The sequence below is a fragment of the Pimephales promelas genome, chromosome 1 (assembly GCF_988280905.1).
Source record: "Pimephales promelas chromosome 1, fPimPro1.hap1.1, whole genome shotgun sequence".
NCBI lineage: Eukaryota > Metazoa > Chordata > Actinopteri > Cypriniformes > Leuciscidae > Pimephales > Pimephales promelas.
Window position 1 is genome coordinate 22,034,572 of NC_142769.1, and position 21,326 is coordinate 22,055,897.

The following is a 21,326-nucleotide window of genomic DNA, read 5'->3' on the forward strand; positions in this document are numbered from 1 at the left end:
GTGTGTGTGTGTGTGTGTGTGTGTGTGTGTGTGTGTGTGCTCATGAACTGGTGTATATAAGCCTGGTTTGTGTGCATATGTGTTTCTGTTTATATGAATGTGGATACAGAAACAGTGTAAATGTTTTGTAAATTACTTATTTCTTTGTTTTTGTTTTATATCACAGGTCATCATCTGAAAATGAGTCAGATGAAGTCTGGGAGCCAGTCAGTAGAGGAAGAAATACTGAGGGTCATGACAGTACCTCATCGGAGGAAGGACCCCATCCTTCACCTTCCCTTCCCTATATATATATATATATTCTTATAATAATATTCTAATATTCTAATATTAAAGTGTTTTAATTCAATAGAACTTGTTTTGTCTCTTTATTTGTAGAAAGTTTGGTTTCAAGAATTGAAAAAAAAAACCCCACTATATTGTTTTTATGCTTCCCTTACTATGTGTTAGCAATTATTGACAGTGAATCTGGAAGGATTATAATATCTCTAAGCGTAATGTTTCATTAGAGCCCAAAATTATGACTGTAGAGTTAAGCATTCATGAATAGCAGCATGTTATGTGTCTGTGGTAACAAAGGGTCATTTGGAGTCTCCAAGTGGCCTTTTTTTGGAAACGCCTAGACATACACTTAGATAAACGTGTAAAACACTCATTTTCTAATCTATTGTTATAAAATTTTAAATTGGGCTTGGTAATGCTTCATGCTGTGATCACACTGTGTTTTCCAGGTAATACCTCACAGCTATAATTATCTGCAGACATCCATTTACAAAAAAAAATGTAGGCGGAAATTTTTTCACCCTTTTTTAGTGTTTTCAAAATTATATTACCCAAAACAAGTAAGACTTACTGTGATTCTAACTGTTTAGGAACAAACCTCAAAGTGTCCCCTTTCAAAAGAGACCAAAAGTATTCAAATACTCCCAATGGTTCAAGAACAGCATGCAATTTAATTTGGATAGGTCTTTTTTAGGTGTTTCAGGCAGAATTTGCAGGCCTTATAAAAGTTTAAGACGTCGAAGCATAAAGTCACGTAGAGCGCTTCCGTCCACTTTTGTCGAAAGAGCTAACTTGAAATTCTATTTTAATTTTTGTTTTGTGTTGATAGACCAAGTAAAAACGTAGATATGATCATTTAAACTTTATATTTTTTTTTATATAAAAAATGTACGCGTATATTGACGCGTTCGTAAAAGAACGCAAGATGGGATGTGACAGACGCTGCATTTATTCTAATAACTTTGTCGGTTTTTGAGACGGAGGCAACCGCCAGTGAAAATGAAGCAGGCGGCCCGCCAGCTGTTCGCCGGCGGCATCTCGCAAAAAATGGGAGTGACCGTCAGTGACGTGTTCGGCGGCAAACGTTTCATCGCCGCCAGCGGGACGCACCTAGCCGACAGCGTCGGGCCGGCGGCAAAAAGAAGCGGTGCGGATATTTTTTGCTATCTGGGTTAGCTCGTCATTGTTTTTTAGTAATTGAAATACTATGGTCTGTAGGCTAGTCCAGGAGCTGTTTAGCTGTAATTTTAATGTCACTATTAATCTTAAAATTTGAGTTTTGTATTTTACACCCGATATAATCCGAAGATTATTTTCCATAAATGGATAATGACTGACATATGCAAATGTATGAGTGCAATTATCCATTGCAGATGAAATAGGCTATAGCTTTGGCTTTTTGCTGGCTGATATCTGATGTATAACATTTCTAGTCATGAGTCAGCATTCTTCAAGAGGTTTATTGCAGCGTCCTTATTGCAGGCACTGGAACATGAGGAGAAGGATTGTATACTGCCCTCTGCTGTTTATTTCAACGAACAAATATTACATGGTTCACTTGTTAGGACCCATTTTATGCAGGGAAAAAAACCTAAAACATGTTCAAATTGAAACAAATAAATAAAAAAATGAAATAAAAAAAAACACAAACCCAGACGCAAAACCAATACTTCTTGAGATAACAGACATTTTCCAGTAAGCTTGAGAGTGAAACATCAAAAAGTATCAAATGAGATCATTTGTCCAAAATATAGGCTACACAGATGTGTGTGCACATGTTCAAATACACATACACACACTTTAAATTCGTATTGATATTGTATATTTCAAGTGATAGCTTATTTATTTATTTTTTACCATGTTTGTATTATTTCCAAAAGTTCAAAAATATGCATTGTGACCCGATTGATAGGCTTGTTCATCTTTGCTCCTCATGGATGGTCCTAATGTGTGTCTACTTACACAAATCTTTTCACACACTTCACCCCATACCAGATTGCTTTGACTATTTATGGACCCTTATTGAGCTCTTGTGTACATGATGCATTTGTTACAAGCTAATCTGAAAATGGTGTATTCTCCTCTACTTGATAATGGCCAGTCATGTGACCTGTGTGCTATAACCTAATGGTGTTTGGTGTCTGCTAAAAAACAAACGCATTTGTATCCTTCTTAATTTTAAACACCACCACACACACACACACACACACACACACACACACACACACACACACACACACACACACACACACACACACACACACACACACACTATATCAATTAAATGTAATGTTAGTGTTTCATTTTGGATAATGGAGCTTTCAAAGGCAAATGAAAAATATAACAAACTCGTTCACACAGGTAAGACACTATAATAAATTCTAGATATAAAATAATATAGGCCTACATAATAATCGATATGAAATAATATACAATATCGTTTGGCTCTGTAGTATTCCTATGTTTAGAAATTAATTACCATGCGCGGCACACACATCAAAAGATGCCAAGGCACCGTCAAGTGACACCCATGTGTCCCACACACACCCATCATCTTCATAGAGATAATCGACTCGCACAACCTTTCCTTTTCTTCCTGCTTTCTTCCAGAAACAGACAAGCCTGCGGGTTTGCACAGGATCAGTTTCTCAGGTAATGGACTCATTTTTGTAAGCTGTCGCCATCGCCGTGACTTGCATTTTGTGTTTCCAGCGCGATGCTTTCTGACCGGTGGATGAAGTGATTTAATAAGCGGTAATAAAGGCGTCGTTAGTCTAATATAACAATGGTTCCCAGACAGCGTGAGCACATCATGTCGACAGGATAAACACGTCGTTTGTTGTTTGCATTACATGCCTTTGAGTTCGAGACGATAGGGAATGGTCATGTGCTTGTCAAGAAATGTGGTGTTTGGGGGATACGTAGGTAAAAATATTATTTGGGAAATGTCACTGAGCCTGTGTTAAGCAGCCATCAATCATTGGTATCGACATTATGTCATCTCGTGTGTTTGCAGCCGCTAAACAAATGAAATGCATATACTGCGATGCAAAGATGATCAACACAGAACCGAAGCAGCTACGTAGGTTGATGGGTCATTATGTGAACTGGTGGCGATTTAAACACTGTCAGACACTTATGCCATCACAAACTAAAACAATACATTTTAAGATGTCCTGGAATGTATGACAGAGTTGACATTTTTACAGTTAAATTGCTAAATTTAGTGAATTAAGGTGCGTCTTAGTTTGAACAAATTGATATTTCTACACATTTTCAATGATAGGTCCTTCGTGAAAAAAAAACCTGAAGGATGGTCATTGAAAAATAGCTAATTATCATATGAAAATAGTATATGTAGGCCTAGTTATTATAGCCTACATTATTTTGATTAAAAGCAAACTTAAAAAGCACTAGCTAATAAAGCAAGAAGAAATTGAGAGGAAGAAAAGAAAAACATTTGAAAACAGGCCATAAAAGGCATCTTTATGATGGAAAAAGGAGTTACTGGATTTTGTTGATGTATTTACAAAGACATTTAGACACATCATAGGCCTAAAAGATAATCAATTAATTGACAAGTTATTTTTAAAACATGTGCAATAATTTTACAACAAACCTTGACATTTCCTTATTTTAGGATAAAAGAGATGGTTTTAACAGCCCTAAAGATAAAAAAAAAAACAGCACCCATACCTGAGATTGTTTAATTTATTATTATACATGTTATTATTGGCAATGTAATAATGATAATATCAGCTTAAAGCTGATGTCTCAATTTGTGAATTGAATCAAACCACTCAAGATGCTTATTATTGTTAAACTGTGTTTAGATAAATACTATATTCACTGATTAAGCTTTTTTAGGTCATTGTTGATATTTGTGTTCAATGGGTGGGCGTGTTTTGATGTTTTGTCTTGCGATGTATCAATGGCGGTCGGATAAATGACTGGTGCAAGTTGCAACAAGCCCCTTGAGTTTAAAAAAAACCCTTAATAATACTCTTGCGATTATAAGCAAGTTTTTTCTTAACTTAAGGACTTTGCAACTGGGCATTGGTGAGTAAAACGCGATGAGAACCCATGAGGCCTTTAAACATCTGCGCAATTTCAGCTTCTTATCTACAAAACCCCGCCTCAAGCTTCTCTCTGAGCCAATCAAAACAGGTATTCTAGCCGTTCGGTTGAGACAAGAACTTCTGTAACCAATCAACGGCGAGTATTCCTGCAGGGGTTTTGCCGCGAAGTAAAACCTTTCGCTAAGGTTGGGCTGTGAAAGTATACAGAAGTTCTGTATGCATGCATTCCCTGTAAAATGTTACGCGTTCGCTGAGATGGATTAAAACCTACCAGGGATCCAGACAGTAAGATCACAATTTTCTTCCGCAGTATTTTACAGGAAGGGCTGATTTATTTTCAGGCTAAAGCTGCAATGTCTGCTAGGTTCATGCGTCTCCATGAAAAAGCTGTGGAAAGGCTTTTCATGGGAAGATGCATGCGTTGTGTAATTAAGTCAATCCACATGTGTCGATTTCAATTTTAGTAAATCGTGTGTGCATTTCCTGGCGTTCCTTTTAGTAACGTTACTAGGTTTGCATTTATTTTACTCTTGAAATTGTTTGCATAGACTTACTTTTACACTCGACGTTTCAGGCAGCAAATCTCGCGATTAAAGATCTTTATTTCTATAAATTATATAGTTTGTTGTAAAATACATTGGTAACAAGCGTCTAAAGACACACAGACGTAGCCTAATCTATATTAAACACCCTAAACACCTTAAATGTGCAGAATAATTATGTTTTTGCTATTTGCTAATCATGTTTCAACAATACTTTGTATGTGTAATCAAAATACCATACACTCTTATGGGGTGACTCCATGCACACTTTATTTAAACAAAAGCTTTTTTATTCTACGTGGAGCGACTCGCCCCCTTATGTGCGCCGCCATGTTTACATCACGTGACCAGGAACAATTACAAAAAAACAGTAAGATTTGAAATTAAACTGATTCATGAAAACAAATGAAGTCAGGACAATACTATTTTTTTTATATAAATCTTTTATTGGAGGATGAAGCATGTTACATTTTTTATCTTAAGAAACCAAAACCTTATAACCAAAAAAAAAAAGAGAGAGAAAATACCCCTCCCCCTCCCAACATAGTCATCCCACCCTTCCTGTCCCCCAAAAAATTAACAACATTCTGGGAGAACAGCTTTTTTCCTCTTCATTTGTTACACAGTTCTTCAAAACAATTTAGCAAAACCATTAAAATGTTATTAGTTCACCCACAAATGAAAATTCTGTCATCATTTACTCACCCTCATGTTGTTCCAAAGCTGTTTGAGTTTCCTTGTTCTGTTAAACACTAAATACAATATTTTGAAGAATGTTGGTAACCAGACTGTAGTCTTGCATAGTAGGATAAAAATAGTACGAAAGTCAATGGCTACTGTCTGGTTCCCATCATTCTTGAAAATATCTTCATTTGTGTTCAACTGAAAAAAAAAAAGAAATTGATTTGGAAACAGATTTGTAACAACTTGAGGGTGAGTAAATAATAAAACATTAATTTTTTAACTATGAACTATTCCCTATTCCCCATTACCAACTTTTCTCTTGCTAATTGTTAAGTTGCTTCTATTAATAACAATTATGGTAATTTTTATACTAACAAACAGCCCTGCCAAACACATGACCCTACCTAGTATACATTAGGAATTTATATTTACTTCTTTCAGGCAGTTTAATCTGAAATCATCTCTATGTTCTAACCCTCCGCTTTAATCTCTGTGTGTGTAGACATCTGCTAACCCTGTCGCATCCTTATGGATCCTGGTGAGAGTGATCTTGATTCAAGTTTTCCTCAGACAGAAAACCCCTGCCTCATAGTAGAGGACTCCCAGCCTGACAGTGTGGCCTTGGAGGACGATCCTGACACCAGCTACTGTGCCCTGCTCGCCCGTCGCCTCTCTAACCTGCAGCCCACTTCACAAAGCCCAGTGCTGGTGAGGAATCACAGGCCATAGTGTGATCTAAGTTTATTATTTTTCATAAAAACTCAGTTGATAGTGAGTCACCATGTATTTGCAGGAGCTGATTTCTTCCCCTACTAAAAGTTTACAAACTGACAGTCCGATTGATAAGAGTGACAATACAGCCCACCCGGGTAAGTTTATTACTTCATGGACGAAACCGTTCAATTATTTTTTGTTTCCAATACATTCTGACAAATGGGTTTTGATTAGTTTCAGACAATTTGCAGTCTAACCTGGGTCCAGCAGATAAAGAGCATAGTCAAGTTTTTGAAGTTTGCTCTCTTCCTATTTCAAAAAGGTACTAAAAATATGAAGCTTTTACATTTTCCAAGCAGAGAGAAATATTCTGTTAAACTAAAAGTCAATTTTTTTTTGTTTTATCTGCTATCTGTGTTTGTAATTGTTCACGCAGAAGTGTTACAGAGCACATGGAGTCTGAGGCGAACTCCACCACACACTCTACAGAGGCGCATGGTAAGATGTCTAACAATGTATGTCAGTGTTATTTTGGTATTATTTGAATACTATTATTTTTATTTATTAGTTCAATTGTATATACTAAGTTTTCACTTTAATTATAATTTGTTTTAGTCATTTATTTATGTGCTTTTGTCATTTATATTATATGTTTTTAAAAATATTTCTATTTAGCTTTAATTTTTTAGTTATACTTTTAGTCATTTTAGTACTTATTACAGTTTGTTTACCAGGGCAACATTTCTAACTTTAATTTTTTTTAAAGTTATGTTTTTTATCTAATATTTATATTTTATTTCAGTTACTTTATTTACATTGTTTTAGTTGTAGCACGTTTCAGGTTAGTGTCACCATGGCCATTAACGTCAGAGTTTGCTGCCTCTCAACAGAGTGCTTTACTAATAAAATGCTTGGCTGAATAAATGAATGATTGTGTTGATCTGATCACAGAGATGTCTCAGTTCGGTCTTCTGGAGCTGTCGGAGAGCCAGGGTGTCTTTGAGGAAGATGAGCAGGATGGAGCTCCTTCAAGTCAAAAGGACAGCCAGAAGCCAGCCAGCCAATGTATGTTTAATATTTTGCTGCAACTACTTGATCTGCGGCCCATTAGTCAAGTTTTTTTTAATGAGTTCTTTTAATTTTCTTTGTCAGGTGGATTGAAGAGTTCAGAAAGGACATCATCCAATCAGGATGGAAATTCTGCAGGGCAAGATTTTATTTTCTAAAGCAGTACTGCTGCACAATTAATCGAAAACAAGCAAGATTATGATAATGGCTTCCGTGATTCCCTAATTGTGAAAAGTATAGACACTTGTTTGTTGTGCGCATTAATGCATTGCTGAATCAGAGGCTTTAAATTAGTTTTCAGTAAGTCTGGAAAGTTGTAAGCAGTCTGAGAAATATCAAATGACCGACAAGAGACCATGATTGTGCAGTTAATGATAACTTGCCTGTTTTCCTGATGATATTGTAGGTCAGAGGTCAGTTCAAGCTGTCCTTCGAAGCCTCGGGACGGGGAAAGCAGAAAGCTCAGTATTCAGGCTATATTACACTCTCAGTTACCTGACAGTCAAGAAGATGAAGAAGATGTGCTTGTTTCCTCTCAGGATGATATGTTTGAAAAGGAGAGAAATGGTGTGTAGACTCAAATTATTCCCTTTTCTGTTTTCATTATGTGTTGTTTAATAGTTTTTGTTTTGTTTATTGTCGAATCGTGTTCGCTATAACAGGCACCAAGGCAGACAGCAGCGTTTCAGAGACCTTCAAAGAACACTTTCCAACATCCACACCTGCACATAGTCTTCGCTTGCTTCATCTGTCTGGACAGGGCACACTTGTACAGGAGAGTCTTTCACAGTAAGTGGTTAATCTTTAGCATGATTTATTGATCAAATGTTTTTGGTTAAAGGGTTAGTTCACCCAAAAATGAAAATTCTGTCAGTATTTAATCACCCTCATGTTGTTCCAAATCTCTATGTGTTTATTTGTTCTGCTGAACACAAAGGAAGATATTTGGAAGAATGTTTTAATCAAACAGATCTCATTCCCCATTGACTACCATAGTATGTATTTTTTTCCTACTATGGTAGTCAATCTGTTTGATTAAAACATTTTCATTTTTGGGTGAACTAACCCTTTAAGAATCTGTGCTATTTAAAGAGTATTGATCAATGACATGATATTCTAATGTCTGATGTAGAATATATGCTACATAATCTCACTTTTCTCTATGTAAAGTGAAAAAAAGTGAATTGTGGTATTCAGTAATTGCCCATTTTCCTTAACAGGCAATCTGTTGACTTTGTTGCTGCCACTCAGGACCATTTGAGTCAAACACCTTACATTGTCCCAAATTCACCCACAGAAAAAGAGCAAAGTAAGTGTTTTTCACAAACAGATGAGGCTTATGTGATGTAAATGTTTTTTTTTAAATACATTCCTGAATTTTTCCATTTAGATGATAATGAAGCTGTTGAATCCCCAATGGACACATCAGCCCCCCCTGATGACCAGCCACAAGGCAGAGAGGAGGAGCCGATGGACATGGACCCTTGCCCCAAACCACAACCCGCTGCCTCCACTCCAGTTTCCCAGAATTCCCCTGTATTTGTTCTGGAGAAAAGCCTCTCTGTACCCAGCCAGCCTGAATTCTCACATGTAAGCATCAGTTATTTAGACTAAAGGTGTGTTCGCACTGACTGTTGTTTGGCTAATTTTGTGGTGAAATCTAGCCATTTCAATACGAATCCACACTATTGGGAATTTCGCAGTGAGGGCGAAAGTTTCCCTCACCCAGTTTACACAACAGGTTCGAGTTGGTCATGTGGATTTGCCAGGTTGAACAACAGAAATCTGGTTGATTTTAAAAGTTTCTTCTGTGTGACTACTTTCGACTGTAGACAATGGACCTACTTTACGGAAATTTCATTAATATGACCGCACCTTAACTTTGTGTTTAGTAAGTGAAGTTTCAATTAAATATCTCTTGCACATTCTTTCATTTACAACATACTTTCCATGTTTTCTCAAAATAGGATGTGTTTATTTCCACTCCAAGTCTTGAGCCTGGAAACAATAGTCAAGGGACTGAGAGGAAATTGTCTCACCTAAACAGCCCATCAGCAACCGAGTCAGCGTTGCCCAAGCAGAGTGGCCCATCGGAGCAGCTTAAAGAGTCTTCAAGCAGCTTTGCACAAGCCTCTGAGGGTACCGGGTGCTTTCACTTGGAACTCGACAGTGAAAAAAGCAGTTTTACTCAGAAGACACAGTTGTTCATTGTAGAGGAGGATAGCCAAGCCACACAGATTGAGGAAGAGGAAGGAACTGTTGATGCTGACAAGAGTAACTCAAGCCTTAAACACCTTTCCCAAACTGCAAGCAAGAATGGCATGGACGCTGATCCCCGTAAAACATCAAATTCTCAAAGTCTTTCCAAGGTGCCTGACTCTAAAAGTACAAGTGCTTTACCTGAAAAAACAGAAGACTGTAACCCCTCTCAAAAGCTCTCACAGGCTGTTAATGTGGGAAACCAGAATATAAGTGCTACTCCGTCCCAGCTCTCTGTCGGTGCAGACTGTGTTTCAGACACCCCTAATTCACAGCATGCAAGTAAAACCACAACCGGTGGCTGTTCTCAAGTCTCACCATCAGCTGATAGACCTGCAACACCTGTTCCTGTCCCTCAACAGTCTCCGTCTCAGTCAGTCTTGACTGTGTCATCTCAAAAGAGCACAGAGAATAAAAATGAACATGCTAGTCAAAGTAAGAATCTAAGTCAACCCATGACACACAGCCACAGTGTTACTACAGACAGTGTTAGAAATGCTGAAGTGGAGGAGCGAATGGATGAAGGTGAGATCCAGAATACTGTGATGGGTGATGACACTGGAATCAACCTGGCTTTGTCTCAGAGTGAGGTGCTTTCTTCAAAACCCATGGAGGGGGAGAAGAAGGAGATGTCCCAGTGTGTACCCAACAAAGATCAGCACTCCACCAGCAGAGAGGACTCCTTCAGCGTCATGGTGCTTGAAGAGAGCCAGAGGGTCTCTCAGGAGAAAGTAAAGGCTGGGAGGTCACAGCCATTCATAAGCTCCTCGCAACCTGCGAGAGGCTCCGTGCAGGACAAACGCGAGGCCGCGGCAAAGATCTCAGGGTCTCAGCCATTGGGATCTACTGAGGTTTCACCTTTACAGCTTGAGAGAACTAAGTTCATGAGCACAAAGCCCAGTGATTCAGGACAGCACAAAGTGAACTCTGATAATGCCTCCAACAAAAGTCTGAGCGACAGCTCGGGAGGTGGGATTAAGCTCCAAACAAATGATCTATTCTCCCTGTTGATTATGTAACCTGCCTTCAGTAAATCCAACTAGCTGTTTTCGTTTCCTTTCTTTCCTGTCCAGAGCTTCCGTTTCATTTTACATTGCCCAAAGAGGGTGAGCTGATCCGCCCGGCAGTGAGTGCAACTCCTCCACAGATTAGTCAGCTGAAAAAGACACCGAGGCACAGCACTCCTATTGGTGGGTGTCCCCTTCTTTTCGTTGCATAACATTTGGATAGATGTGTTTAAACATCTGTAGAGCTGATCTGATTCTGCACACCCCTCCCTCTTAACTTCTGTGTTCTTGTCGTGTTTTTGTCGTTGTCTTCATGTCCTTTTGATGTTTTGCAGAGATGACCTCGTTCTCAGAGCCGTCAGAGGCAGACGTTACCAGGGAGACGACAATGGCAGCCAGTGAGATTTCGGTGGAGGAGAGCAGAGAGGTTGAAGAGCCAGCTGCAGTGGAGCAAGATGGGAAACTGAGTCTCAGGATGAAACTGGTGACCCCGGTGGAGGAGGGCAGCTCGGGCTCAGAGCATTTCAGCCTGCAAAGTAAAAGACAAATTTTTTGTTGTTATTTTATTTGCAGACGCATTGACGTATTCACTAGGGCTGGGGGATATGGCAAAAAGATTTCATCTTGATTTTTATTAATTTCAATTCTTTTCATGTTTAACTAGTCGACTTAAAAACATAACTACAATATGATTCAAGTAACATTCATTTTATTAACGATCTGGTTAAATTTTCAATTCCGAGTGCACCACATTTGAAGTGATCAACATGGTGTAAATGTAAAACAAATGACTTATTTGTTAAATAACTTTTCAGAAAATATGCAGAAAATATGAAGGCAAATATTGTACAAACTTATCTTAAACATGTCCTATATACTCAGAAGTAATATTAAATAAAATAAAAAAGCTAAATATTTCTTAGTCAAAAGGAATAGCAATAAATAACACCAGAATTAGGCTATTATTACAGCACCTTAGCACCTTTCAGCCTGTCACCATCATGCAAACATGAATTATCAAACATACAATAGTAGTAGGTTTTTGCATTCCATTGCACTATTTTTATGTTTGGCTGTTGCTCTCGTGTCTTTAATATAGTTAAGATCACACAAAAAGTTTTTTCTCCAAATATCAGCATGATTACAAAGGTTAAATTGATTTTATACAACCGTTCAATAAACATTTAGTGACTCAAAGTTTAGACACAATATTGCCTGTTTTTGCACTATTTTGCCACCGAAAATAGTTCCAAACAAAGTCACAGGCCTCTCTTAGCAATGTCGTTAAAGGGTTAGTTCACCCAAAATCAAAAAACTCTGTCAGTAATTACTCAGCCTCATGTTGTTCCAACCCTGTAAGACTTTCGTTCATCTTCGGAACACAAATTAGTATATTTTTGATTAAATCTGAGAGCTGGATCACTCCTCCATTGGCTTCTTAAATAGTTCACTTTGACATTAATTTTTTAAATGTTTCAGCTTACCTCAAGGGCATCCAAGATGTAGGTGTCTTTGTTTCCGCAGTATTTTCAATTTTGATATTTTTCAGTTAAACCGTTGTTGTCTGTCAGTCATATAATGGAGGTATATGGGGTCCACCTCAAAGAGCATGCATAGAGAAGTCAAAATTAAACATGATTTAATGACTCGTAAATGTAAGTACACATTGATGGCCCAAGACACGAAATGAGCGGTTTGTGTGAGAAAACGCAAAAAAACCCCAAAAATAACGACTTTATTCAACTATTAATTTCCTTCTCTGTGGGCCTTGAGATAGTTCATGTAGTGTAACAGCGCAGTGCTTCTGTGTTGTACGTCACACGCAGACTCCCTATTGGCCAACGCTGTGATGCGTGTGCAAGATTATCTCAAACCAAATGCACATTATTTAATTATAATTATGAATTTTAATTATATTGTTTATATGTATTATATTTCATTTATATTTAATATTTTTAATAGCTTAACATACCAATATAAAATAAGATATAATAATAATAATAATAATAATAAGACAAAACATATATTATAATAAAATATAATTTGTGTATGTATTAATGATATATTTTGTTTTCTGTTATTTAAATTATAATTAATTACATCTGAACATTATATAACAGTTTTAAAAACATATAAAATATATAATTATAAATATATTTTATCATAATATATAATATTTTATTTTAATAGTATATAAACAATTTTATTATAATATATAATCTTCGTTTCACTTTATTTGGATGGTTCCTTTAACACATTCTGTTGACTATAAGTAACGTTGCATGTACGTCTCTACTAACTCTCACTAGAGTGTTAGTAGAGAAGACTGGTAGGGTTAGGGATAGAATAAATTGACATGTAGTTGCAAAGTTACTTCTAGTCAACAGAATGTTCAAAGGGGACCATCAAAAAGTTTTACCATATCTATAATTTAATTTATTTTTATATTATATTTTTAATATAATATATTAAATAAAGTTTATTTTTATCTTTTTTTAAAATTATGCTTTTGTTTTTATTATTAAAATCATGGATGTATACTGTTCAGATGTAATGAATGAATTTTAATGTATTTTTGATGTAGTATAAAGTCAGTACTGGTTCTGTTTTTAAGTGGTCTACATCTTTACACTAGAACGGCCATGATGGTCATTTTGACCGTTTTGAAATTTTTATCTGTGATAACTTTGTAAAAAAAAAAAAAATCCTGCTGCTACCTGACTTTTCCTAAAAGTGTCTGTATTATTATTTAAAATGTTTTTAATATAAATCATACAAGGAAAAAAAAATTAACATATTTATCTATTTCGGCCATAGACGGTCATATTGACCGCACTGAATATGACGGTATTCTTTTTTTACATTTCTCGCGGTTGACTTTTGTCTGATAGGAAATAATCCTAAGACTCAATTGACTCAATAAGAAATCAAATTAAAAGGTACAAACATTTATATCAATGAAGACTTTTCTGATCTGGTGCAGCAGAGGAGACGTGAACTGCTGCCAAAACTGAAAGAGGCAAGAGAGAAAGGTGAAAGAGCCAGCTTAAGGTATGATAAACTTATAATTTGGCCGGCAAATGGACAAAGGCAAGCATCTGAATAACTGTTCATAACCTTTTGGATGTTTACCCTGATGTTTTTGTTTTAATGTTTTAATCTTATTAATATGACTAATTTACTTTCAAACTTGCCTAAGAAAGGTCTCGTTTTGGCACATTTGAACATTTGTAGTCTCAGAAATAAGGTTCATGAAATTATAAATATCTGTTCTAATGGGATTCATGTATTGGCCTTATCAGAAACACACTTAGATCACAGTTTTGATAATTCACAGCTAGCTGTTGAGGGGTATAGACTTTTTAGAAAAGACAGAAATCAAAATGGTGGGGGTGTTGCATTCTATATTAGAGAGAATATTGCAGTCACTCCAAGGGAGGATTTGATGGGCAGCGAGATTGAAATGATATGGCTACAGTTACATCTTCCATTTAACAAACCCATTTTAGTGGGATGCTGTTACCGACCTCCCAGTTCAAATGTAGATTACTTGGAAAAGATGTGTGATATCATTGAGAAGGCATCTGCTCAAACCAAAGATATTTTTCTTTTGGGGGATTTCAACATTGATTGGTTTTCAAAGAAGTGTTATTTACGTAGAAAGATGATTACTATAACTACTGCTTCTAACCTTAAACAGATTGTTACACAACCCACAAGAATTTCTTTGAATGGCAAATTTAAATCGACATGTATTGACCACATCTTTACAAATGTGTATGAGTTGTGTTCACATGTCATCTCAGTTGGAGTAGGATGCAGTGATCATAATTTAATCATCACAGCAAAGAAAACTAAACTGCCTAAATTTGGTGCAAGGATTGTTTATCGAAGATCTTATAAAACGTTCGACCCCAATGCATTTGTGGAAGATGTTGAAAGGTCCACTTGGGCGGCTGTTTGTGAAGAGGAGGATGTCAATACTTCTTTACGTATTTTTATGGACAGGTTTGTGGAAATAGTTGACAAACATGCACCAATTAGAAAAAGGTCGATAAAAGGCAATAATGCTCCTTGGCTAGATACCGAGCTAAAATCTATAATGAGGGAAAGGGATAATGCCAAAGCCGAAACTCTAAAATCTAAAAGTGATATGGATGAAAGGTATTATTGTAAGTTGAGAAATAAAGTGACAAAGTTAAATAGATTGAAAAAGAAAATATATTTTAGCCAAAAGATTAGTAATTCATCAAACAATAGCAAGCAATTGTGGAAAGTTATAAATGAAATAATGTGTAAAAAACCAAAGCGTTCAAATATGTATTTGGAAACAGGAGAGGAAATAATTACTAAACCTTTGGATATAGCAAATCATTTGAACGACTTTTTTATAACGAAAACTGCAAATTTAAGATCTAGTATGTTATCATACACTAAGGTTGCACCTTGTAGTAATGTGAAGAACATCATGAGGAATAAATCTTGTTCATTGACATTTGGTACAGTTAGAGAGGAAATTGTTGAAAGGATGTTGCTCTCTCTCCCGGAAGAAAAAACTGCAGGTATAGATCATTTGGATGGCAAACTTTTTAAAACTGTTGCTAATATCTTATGCAAGCCTATCAGTCACATTTTTAATAGATCTGTGATTAGTGGGGTATTTCCGGAAATCTGGAAGCAGTCTAAAATTATACCGTTGGTGAAAGATGATAGATTAGGTCTCACTGAATCAAATTGTCGACCAATTAGCATTCTACCTATATTGAGCAAAATATTTGAAAAGTTACTTTTTAATCAAATGATGCATTACTTTGTTTCAAATGATTTGCTCTCTAATTCACAGCATGCTTATAAGCCAGGACACTCCACTAACACTGCATTGGTACAAATGGTAGACCAGTGGCTAACTTTTATTGATGATAAAAATCTTGTGGGTGCTGTGCTGCTGGATTTCACAGCAGCTTTCGATATTATTGATCATGATATTTTACTTTCTAAACTAATGTGCTATGGTTTTTCACATCAGTCTGTGTCTTTGATACGCAGCTATCTCTCTGGTAGAAGTCAGAAGGTATTTTTCAATGGAAGCTTTTCTGATCGTAAGCAGTTGTCATGTGGTGTTCCTCAGGGCAGTTGTTTGGGTCCATTGTTATTTTCAGTGTTTGTTAATGATATGTCATATGCTGTTTCAAGAGCAGATGTTGTACTTTATGCAGACGATGCTACAATGTTTTACGCAGCATCTACAATAAACGAAATACGTTGCACCTTGCAGAATGAACTTAATGCCATTACAAATTGGGTGAAACTTAATAAATTAGCTCTCAATATAGCTAAAACTAAATGTATAGTTTTTGGTACTAAACGTATGCTTGGCGAGTCTTGCAACTTAAATCTTATTGTTGACACATCTGTGGTAGAGCAGGTGAGTCAGACTAAACTATTGGGTGTGAAGCTGGATAGTCAGCTCTCCTGGGCTGATCAGATTGATCATATTGTGTCCAAAATGGCTAAAGGTATTGCTTTTTCCAGGAGATGTTCAGTATATTGTCCACCAGCAGTCATGAAAACAGTTGTCCAGTCTTTAGTCCTGTCACATTTGGGGTACTGCCCAGTAATTTGGTCCAGTGCTGCAAAGGGACATCTGAAAAAATTACAAATCGTTCAGAATAGAGCCGCAAGAGTAGCACTTGGTTGCTCTTTTCGCTCTAGTGTGGATAAAATGCATACCCGTTTGGGCTGGCTAAAAGTGGAGGACAAACTTAATATAAGTCTTCTCTGTTATATGCACAATGCTCTATTTAAAAACAATCCAAGATCTTTTGTAGACAAACTGATTTTTAGTGGATATTGTCACAGACATGTTACGCGTCAGGTGAGCTCAGGTGTGTTAGTGGTTCCATCTGCAAGGTCCAATTGTATGGCAAGAACTGTTTTATCTAGAGCATCATCTGCTTGGAATAAACTGGATTTAAGAACAAGGCATATATCAAACATATATAATTTTAAGAAGACTCTAAAACAGATTACAATTAATAGTATTACATCAGTTAATTTGTGACTGTCTATATGTACTGATATTATCAAATGCTGTATGAGTGTGTATATGCAGATAAATGTGTACATGCGGTAATGTTATATTTATGTATGTTATATTTGTGTATTTTAATTGTATATAAGTTTTAGTACGCTTATGGGCCCCAGGAAGACTAGCAACCACATTGTGGAAGCTAATGGGGATCCAAATAAATAAATAAAAAAAAAATAAATAAAAAAAAATTGCAAAATGACGGATATGTTTATTGAGAGCTGTAGTTGAGTGTGCAAATGTCCGGTACAAAGCCCTTGGCAGCACAGGGATGCTGTGTGTAGAACCAGGAGTGCTGAACACGGATGGATGACACACGGAAAAAGGATACAGGCAGGGAACAAACACGCAGGAAACATCCACAACGGTCTGACAAGGACTAGGTGACAACAGTGACATTAAAAAGGGTTCGCTGATCAGCGGCAATGATCAGCGACCACACACACACTCACACACAACACAAGACGAGAAAGGAGGCAGCGAATTCATAAACCGTGACATTGTCTCTCTCACTGTCAAATGAATATCTCAATATGATACTTTTAGTTGTTGTAATTGTTCTGAGTTATGTTGAATGGATATGGTAGCCTATCTGTTGTGGATATTTTTACGGTAGGCTACTAATGATATTATTATTTGGTGTTATTTTGTTTTTAAAAGATATCCTAATACAATAAATGGATTAATCTCTCAATTGGGTATTTATAATTAAAGATATAGAGTTTGCAATCTATGGGTCAAAATGTCCGCTTGTGTCAGTTCTAGTATTTCTGTAATTCTGGCACTTCTAGTGTTAACCCATTAAGCTTGATTTTAATGCTTCCCCAGAACCACCATTAACAGATGAGGAAGGATCTGTCTCCAAGGCTACCACTGTTGCCATGGCTGTAACCAGGTAACCTGCATAGTTGCTATGCAGAAGCTTATCAGTGGGATGTATTAATTTTTCGGCTGCCACTCACAGCTACTGATTCACTGAAGTGCAGATCTTTAATAATGCCTCGACACTAGGCTTGATTTCATTAAAATACTGGACAAAACTGCAGATTCTAGTGTTCATTGCTATTCATCATGTTCATGGTTTTCTTCTCTTTCTGTCATTTAGTCCTTCTGTGTTTAGTCGTGTTCGGGAGGCCCACAGGCAGGTCCAGGTAGAGGATCATGCAGAGTCCAGTGACCCTCCCCTCAGGTACTGCACTACTCTGAAATGAGAATGCCACTTTTAAATCACCTCTTGCTGTTCATTAGAGATAAAAGTTGTTTATGCAGTACAAAGTAGTATCATGCTGGTTTGCCAGGTATTTTGAATTATATGTTCCTACAAAGCTTTACAATGAGCATTTGTGACTGAAAAAATTATTTTGATGCACTGTGTGAGTGACATCTGACTGACCACTAATCAAAACATGTGATACCATCAGAATACTATTGTTATTATTAATCCCTAATGGGTGTTGTGTGCAGTGTAGAAAGCCCTGAATTTAAGGCATAGTGCATCAATACATATTGTTAAATTGATCATTTTTACAGTCTGCGAGGAGTAACGGAATGAAATGAGAACCACGCCTTTTGTGTCCTCAAAAATATAATTGGTTAAGGGCTGGGCTCTTTTACACCCAAGCACCTCATGAGCTTGTGTTTTCAGTTTGCGGACGATGCTTGCAATGCAATCGTTTATAAATCTGTTGTCAACAGTTGAGAAGCTATAATGTCTATCTGAGTTTCTCCTCCAAACATCAAGGCCTGTGGTTTAATGGTTAAACATTAGGGGGAAAATACAAGACAGACATGAATACTTGTATTTTTTTTTATTTTTTTTACTGTTCCGTAAAATAATAATTCTGTATATATTAAACGGTGAATTTATTTTACAGCAGTATTATTGTAGTAATATGTTTGATTAATTAGTTTAATGGTTATAATTAATTAAAATAAAACAGTATGATAATAATAATAATCAACTAGAAAAATTGCATTTCCTGCGGAATATGCGTGTGAATGCTTCAAAAGCTGAACTGAAATGCTTAAAAAAAAAAAATATTGCAGTTCAAACAACAGCAAAACAGAGCAAAAAAGAAAAAAAAGCTTAATTCAAATGCATTTAATAAGCTGAAATGCAAAACAAGATCCAAAAATTGTAGAAAACTACAAGTTTACTTAGAGAGGTAAAGAGAGGTAGAGATGTAGACACAGAGGTAAAGAAATATAGGGGTAGAGAAAGAGACAGAGGTAGAGAAGTAAAGGAGTACAAAAAAGAAAGGTAGAGAAAGACAGGGGGTAGGTAGAAAGAAAGAAAGAAAGAAAGAAAGAAAGAAAGAAAGAAAGAAAGAAAGAAAGAAAGAAAGAAAGAAAGAAAAGAATTAGTTAGAAAGAAAAATGGATTTAAAAGAAAGAAAGAAAGAAAGAAAGGATTAGTGAGAAAGAAAGGATTAGTGAGAGAGAAAGAAAGAAAGGATTAGTTAGTTAGAAAGAAAGAAAGAAAGAAAGAAAGAAATATGGATTAGAAAGAAAGAAAGAATTAGTTAGAAAGAAAGATGGATTTAAAAGAAAGAAAGAAAGAATTAGTGAGAAAGAAAGGATTAGTTAGTTAGAAAGAAAGATGGATTTGATAGATAGATAGATAGATAGATAGATAGATAGATAGATAGATAGATAGATAGATAGATAGATAGATAGATAGATAGATAGATAGATGGATAGATGGATGGATGGATTATTAGAAAGAAAGAAAGAAAGAAAGAAAGAAAGAAAGAAAGAAAGAAAGATGGATTAGGTAGAAAGAAAGAAAGAAAGAAAGAAAGAAAGAAAGAAAGAAAGAAAGAAAGAAAGAAAGAAAGAAAGAAAGAAAGAAGGATTAGGTAGAAAGGAAGAAAGAAAGATGGATTAGGTAGAAAGAAAGATAGATAGATAGATAGATAGATAGATAGATAGATAGATTATTCAAAATAAAGAAAAAGAAAGAAAGAAAGAAAGATAAAAAGAAAGAAAGATTAGTTAGAAAGAAATATGGATTTGAAAGAAAGAAAGAAAGAAAGGATTAGTAAGAAAGAAATATGAATTTGAAAGAAAGAAAGAAAGAAAGAAAGAAAGAAAGATTAGGTAGAAAGAAAGAAAGAAAGAAAGAAAGAAAGATAGATAGATAGATAGATAGATAGATAGATAGATAGATAGATAGATAGATAGATAGATAGATAGATAGATAGATAGATAGATAGATAGATAGATAGATTATTAGAAATAAAGAAAAAAGAAAGAAAGAAAGAAAAATAGATGATAGATAGATGAAAGAAAGAAAGAAAGCAATGATTAGTAAGAAAGAAATATGAATTTAAAAGAAAGAAAGAAAGAAAGAAAGAATTAGTTAGAAAGAAAGATGGATTTGAAAGGATGAAAAAAGAAAGAAAGGATTAGTTAGAAATAAAGAAAGGATTAGTTAGAAAGAAAGAAGGAAAGATATATTGGTTACAAAGAAAGACAGATAGTATAGTTAGAAAGAAAGAAAAGATTATTTAGAAAGAAAGATAGTATAGTTAGAAAGAAAGATAGATTATCTAGAAAGAAAGAAAGATAGATTAGTTAGAAATATAGATGGATTAGTTAGATAGATAGATAGATAGATAGATAGATAGATAGATAGATAGATAGATAGATAGATAGATAGATAGATAGATAGATAGATAGATAGACAGATAGATACATACATAGTCTATACATAGATAGATAGATCATTTGGACACAGAAAGTCAAATAGTTAAGACAGGCAGATGGATAGAAGAGGATAAAAGGAAGAGTAGAAAGGAGAAGAGATTATGAAAGGAGGGTAGAATAGGAGGACAGGAGGAGTAGAGGATTGGAGGAGGAGAAGAGGAGGGAAGAGAGAGGGAGAACAGGAGAAGTAGAGGCATAAATGCAACAAAAACTTGTAGTATCCTTCAGAAAAGAGCTGAGTGACTGTCCACCAATCAGAACACAGGACCAGTTATGTGTGTCTCCCTTTGATCTTTGCTAATCAGCATCACCTGTGCAATCAGCTTTCCTATTTAGACAGAGGCCAAAATTGCTGATACTTGGCCTCGAACAAACCTCAATAGAGACAAAACTATAGGTTGTATTGGCGAAATGACCTGACCGTGAGCGAGACAAGGCCTTTGTGAACGATGTGATGTATTTTTTTTGTGGATAGAGTTAAAAAAAGGGACCACTTTGGCAAGTTAAAAAACTGGTTTGTATTGCTCTGATCACAAAAGTTTGACCTAAATTTATAATTGCTGCCAATGGAGGAATGTCTGTCACTCTTGTCCTTTGGAAGGACACAGTGAAAAAACTATAAGTCCCAGGGATTTACTAAACACATGAGAGGAACCACAACAAAAATACCTACGTTTCAAGTATAATTTTATGCCCAAAGAGTGAAAATTGTGGCCAGGCCAGCGATTTAAAAATTATTTTTTAGCATTAGGTTTCAAGCTGGCTCACTCTAGCACGTGCTCTAGCTCTGAACAGTCTCTCTCATTCACTCCCATTATAATTTCAGAAACGGGTTGAAAAACATCATGAGACTAAAGTAGAGATTGTGAAAAAAGTATAATAGATATCAAAAAGT

General features: G+C 35.8%; 1 protein-coding gene across 6 annotated transcripts in view; it reads left to right on the top strand.

Moving 5' to 3' along the window:
- Positions 1-2,598: 2,598 nt before the first annotated feature.
- The window catches only part of tp53bp1 (tumor protein p53 binding protein, 1), a 32,384-nt gene continuing 13,656 nt past the window's right edge, over positions 2,599-21,326 (top strand). For 2 of the 6 annotated variants that reach the window (XM_039654322.2, XM_039654325.2), the window contains exons 1-17: positions 2,599-2,643; positions 2,893-2,934; positions 6,158-6,295; positions 6,381-6,456; positions 6,536-6,623; positions 6,738-6,799; positions 7,253-7,366; positions 7,454-7,508; positions 7,776-7,936; positions 8,032-8,158; positions 8,590-8,678; positions 8,760-8,959; positions 9,337-10,597; positions 10,702-10,818; positions 10,971-11,171; positions 17,552-17,618; positions 17,829-17,912. In XM_039654322.2, coding sequence (XP_039510256.2) covers positions 2,614-2,643; positions 2,893-2,934; positions 6,158-6,295; positions 6,381-6,456; positions 6,536-6,623; positions 6,738-6,799; positions 7,253-7,366; positions 7,454-7,508; positions 7,776-7,936; positions 8,032-8,158; positions 8,590-8,678; positions 8,760-8,959; positions 9,337-10,597; positions 10,702-10,818; positions 10,971-11,171; positions 17,552-17,618; positions 17,829-17,912 — 2,912 coding nt within the window. In that variant the 5' untranslated portion in view covers positions 2,599-2,613. Of the gene's footprint in view, positions 2,644-2,793; positions 2,935-4,507; positions 4,647-6,089; positions 6,296-6,380; positions 6,457-6,535; positions 6,624-6,737; positions 6,800-7,252; positions 7,367-7,453; positions 7,509-7,775; positions 7,937-8,031; positions 8,159-8,589; positions 8,679-8,759; positions 8,960-9,336; positions 10,598-10,701; positions 10,819-10,970; positions 11,172-17,551; positions 17,619-17,828; positions 17,913-21,326 lie in introns of those variants that run through there. The other 4 variants (XM_039654323.2, XM_039654327.2, XM_039654324.2 and 1 more) reach the window with 3 other exon arrangements.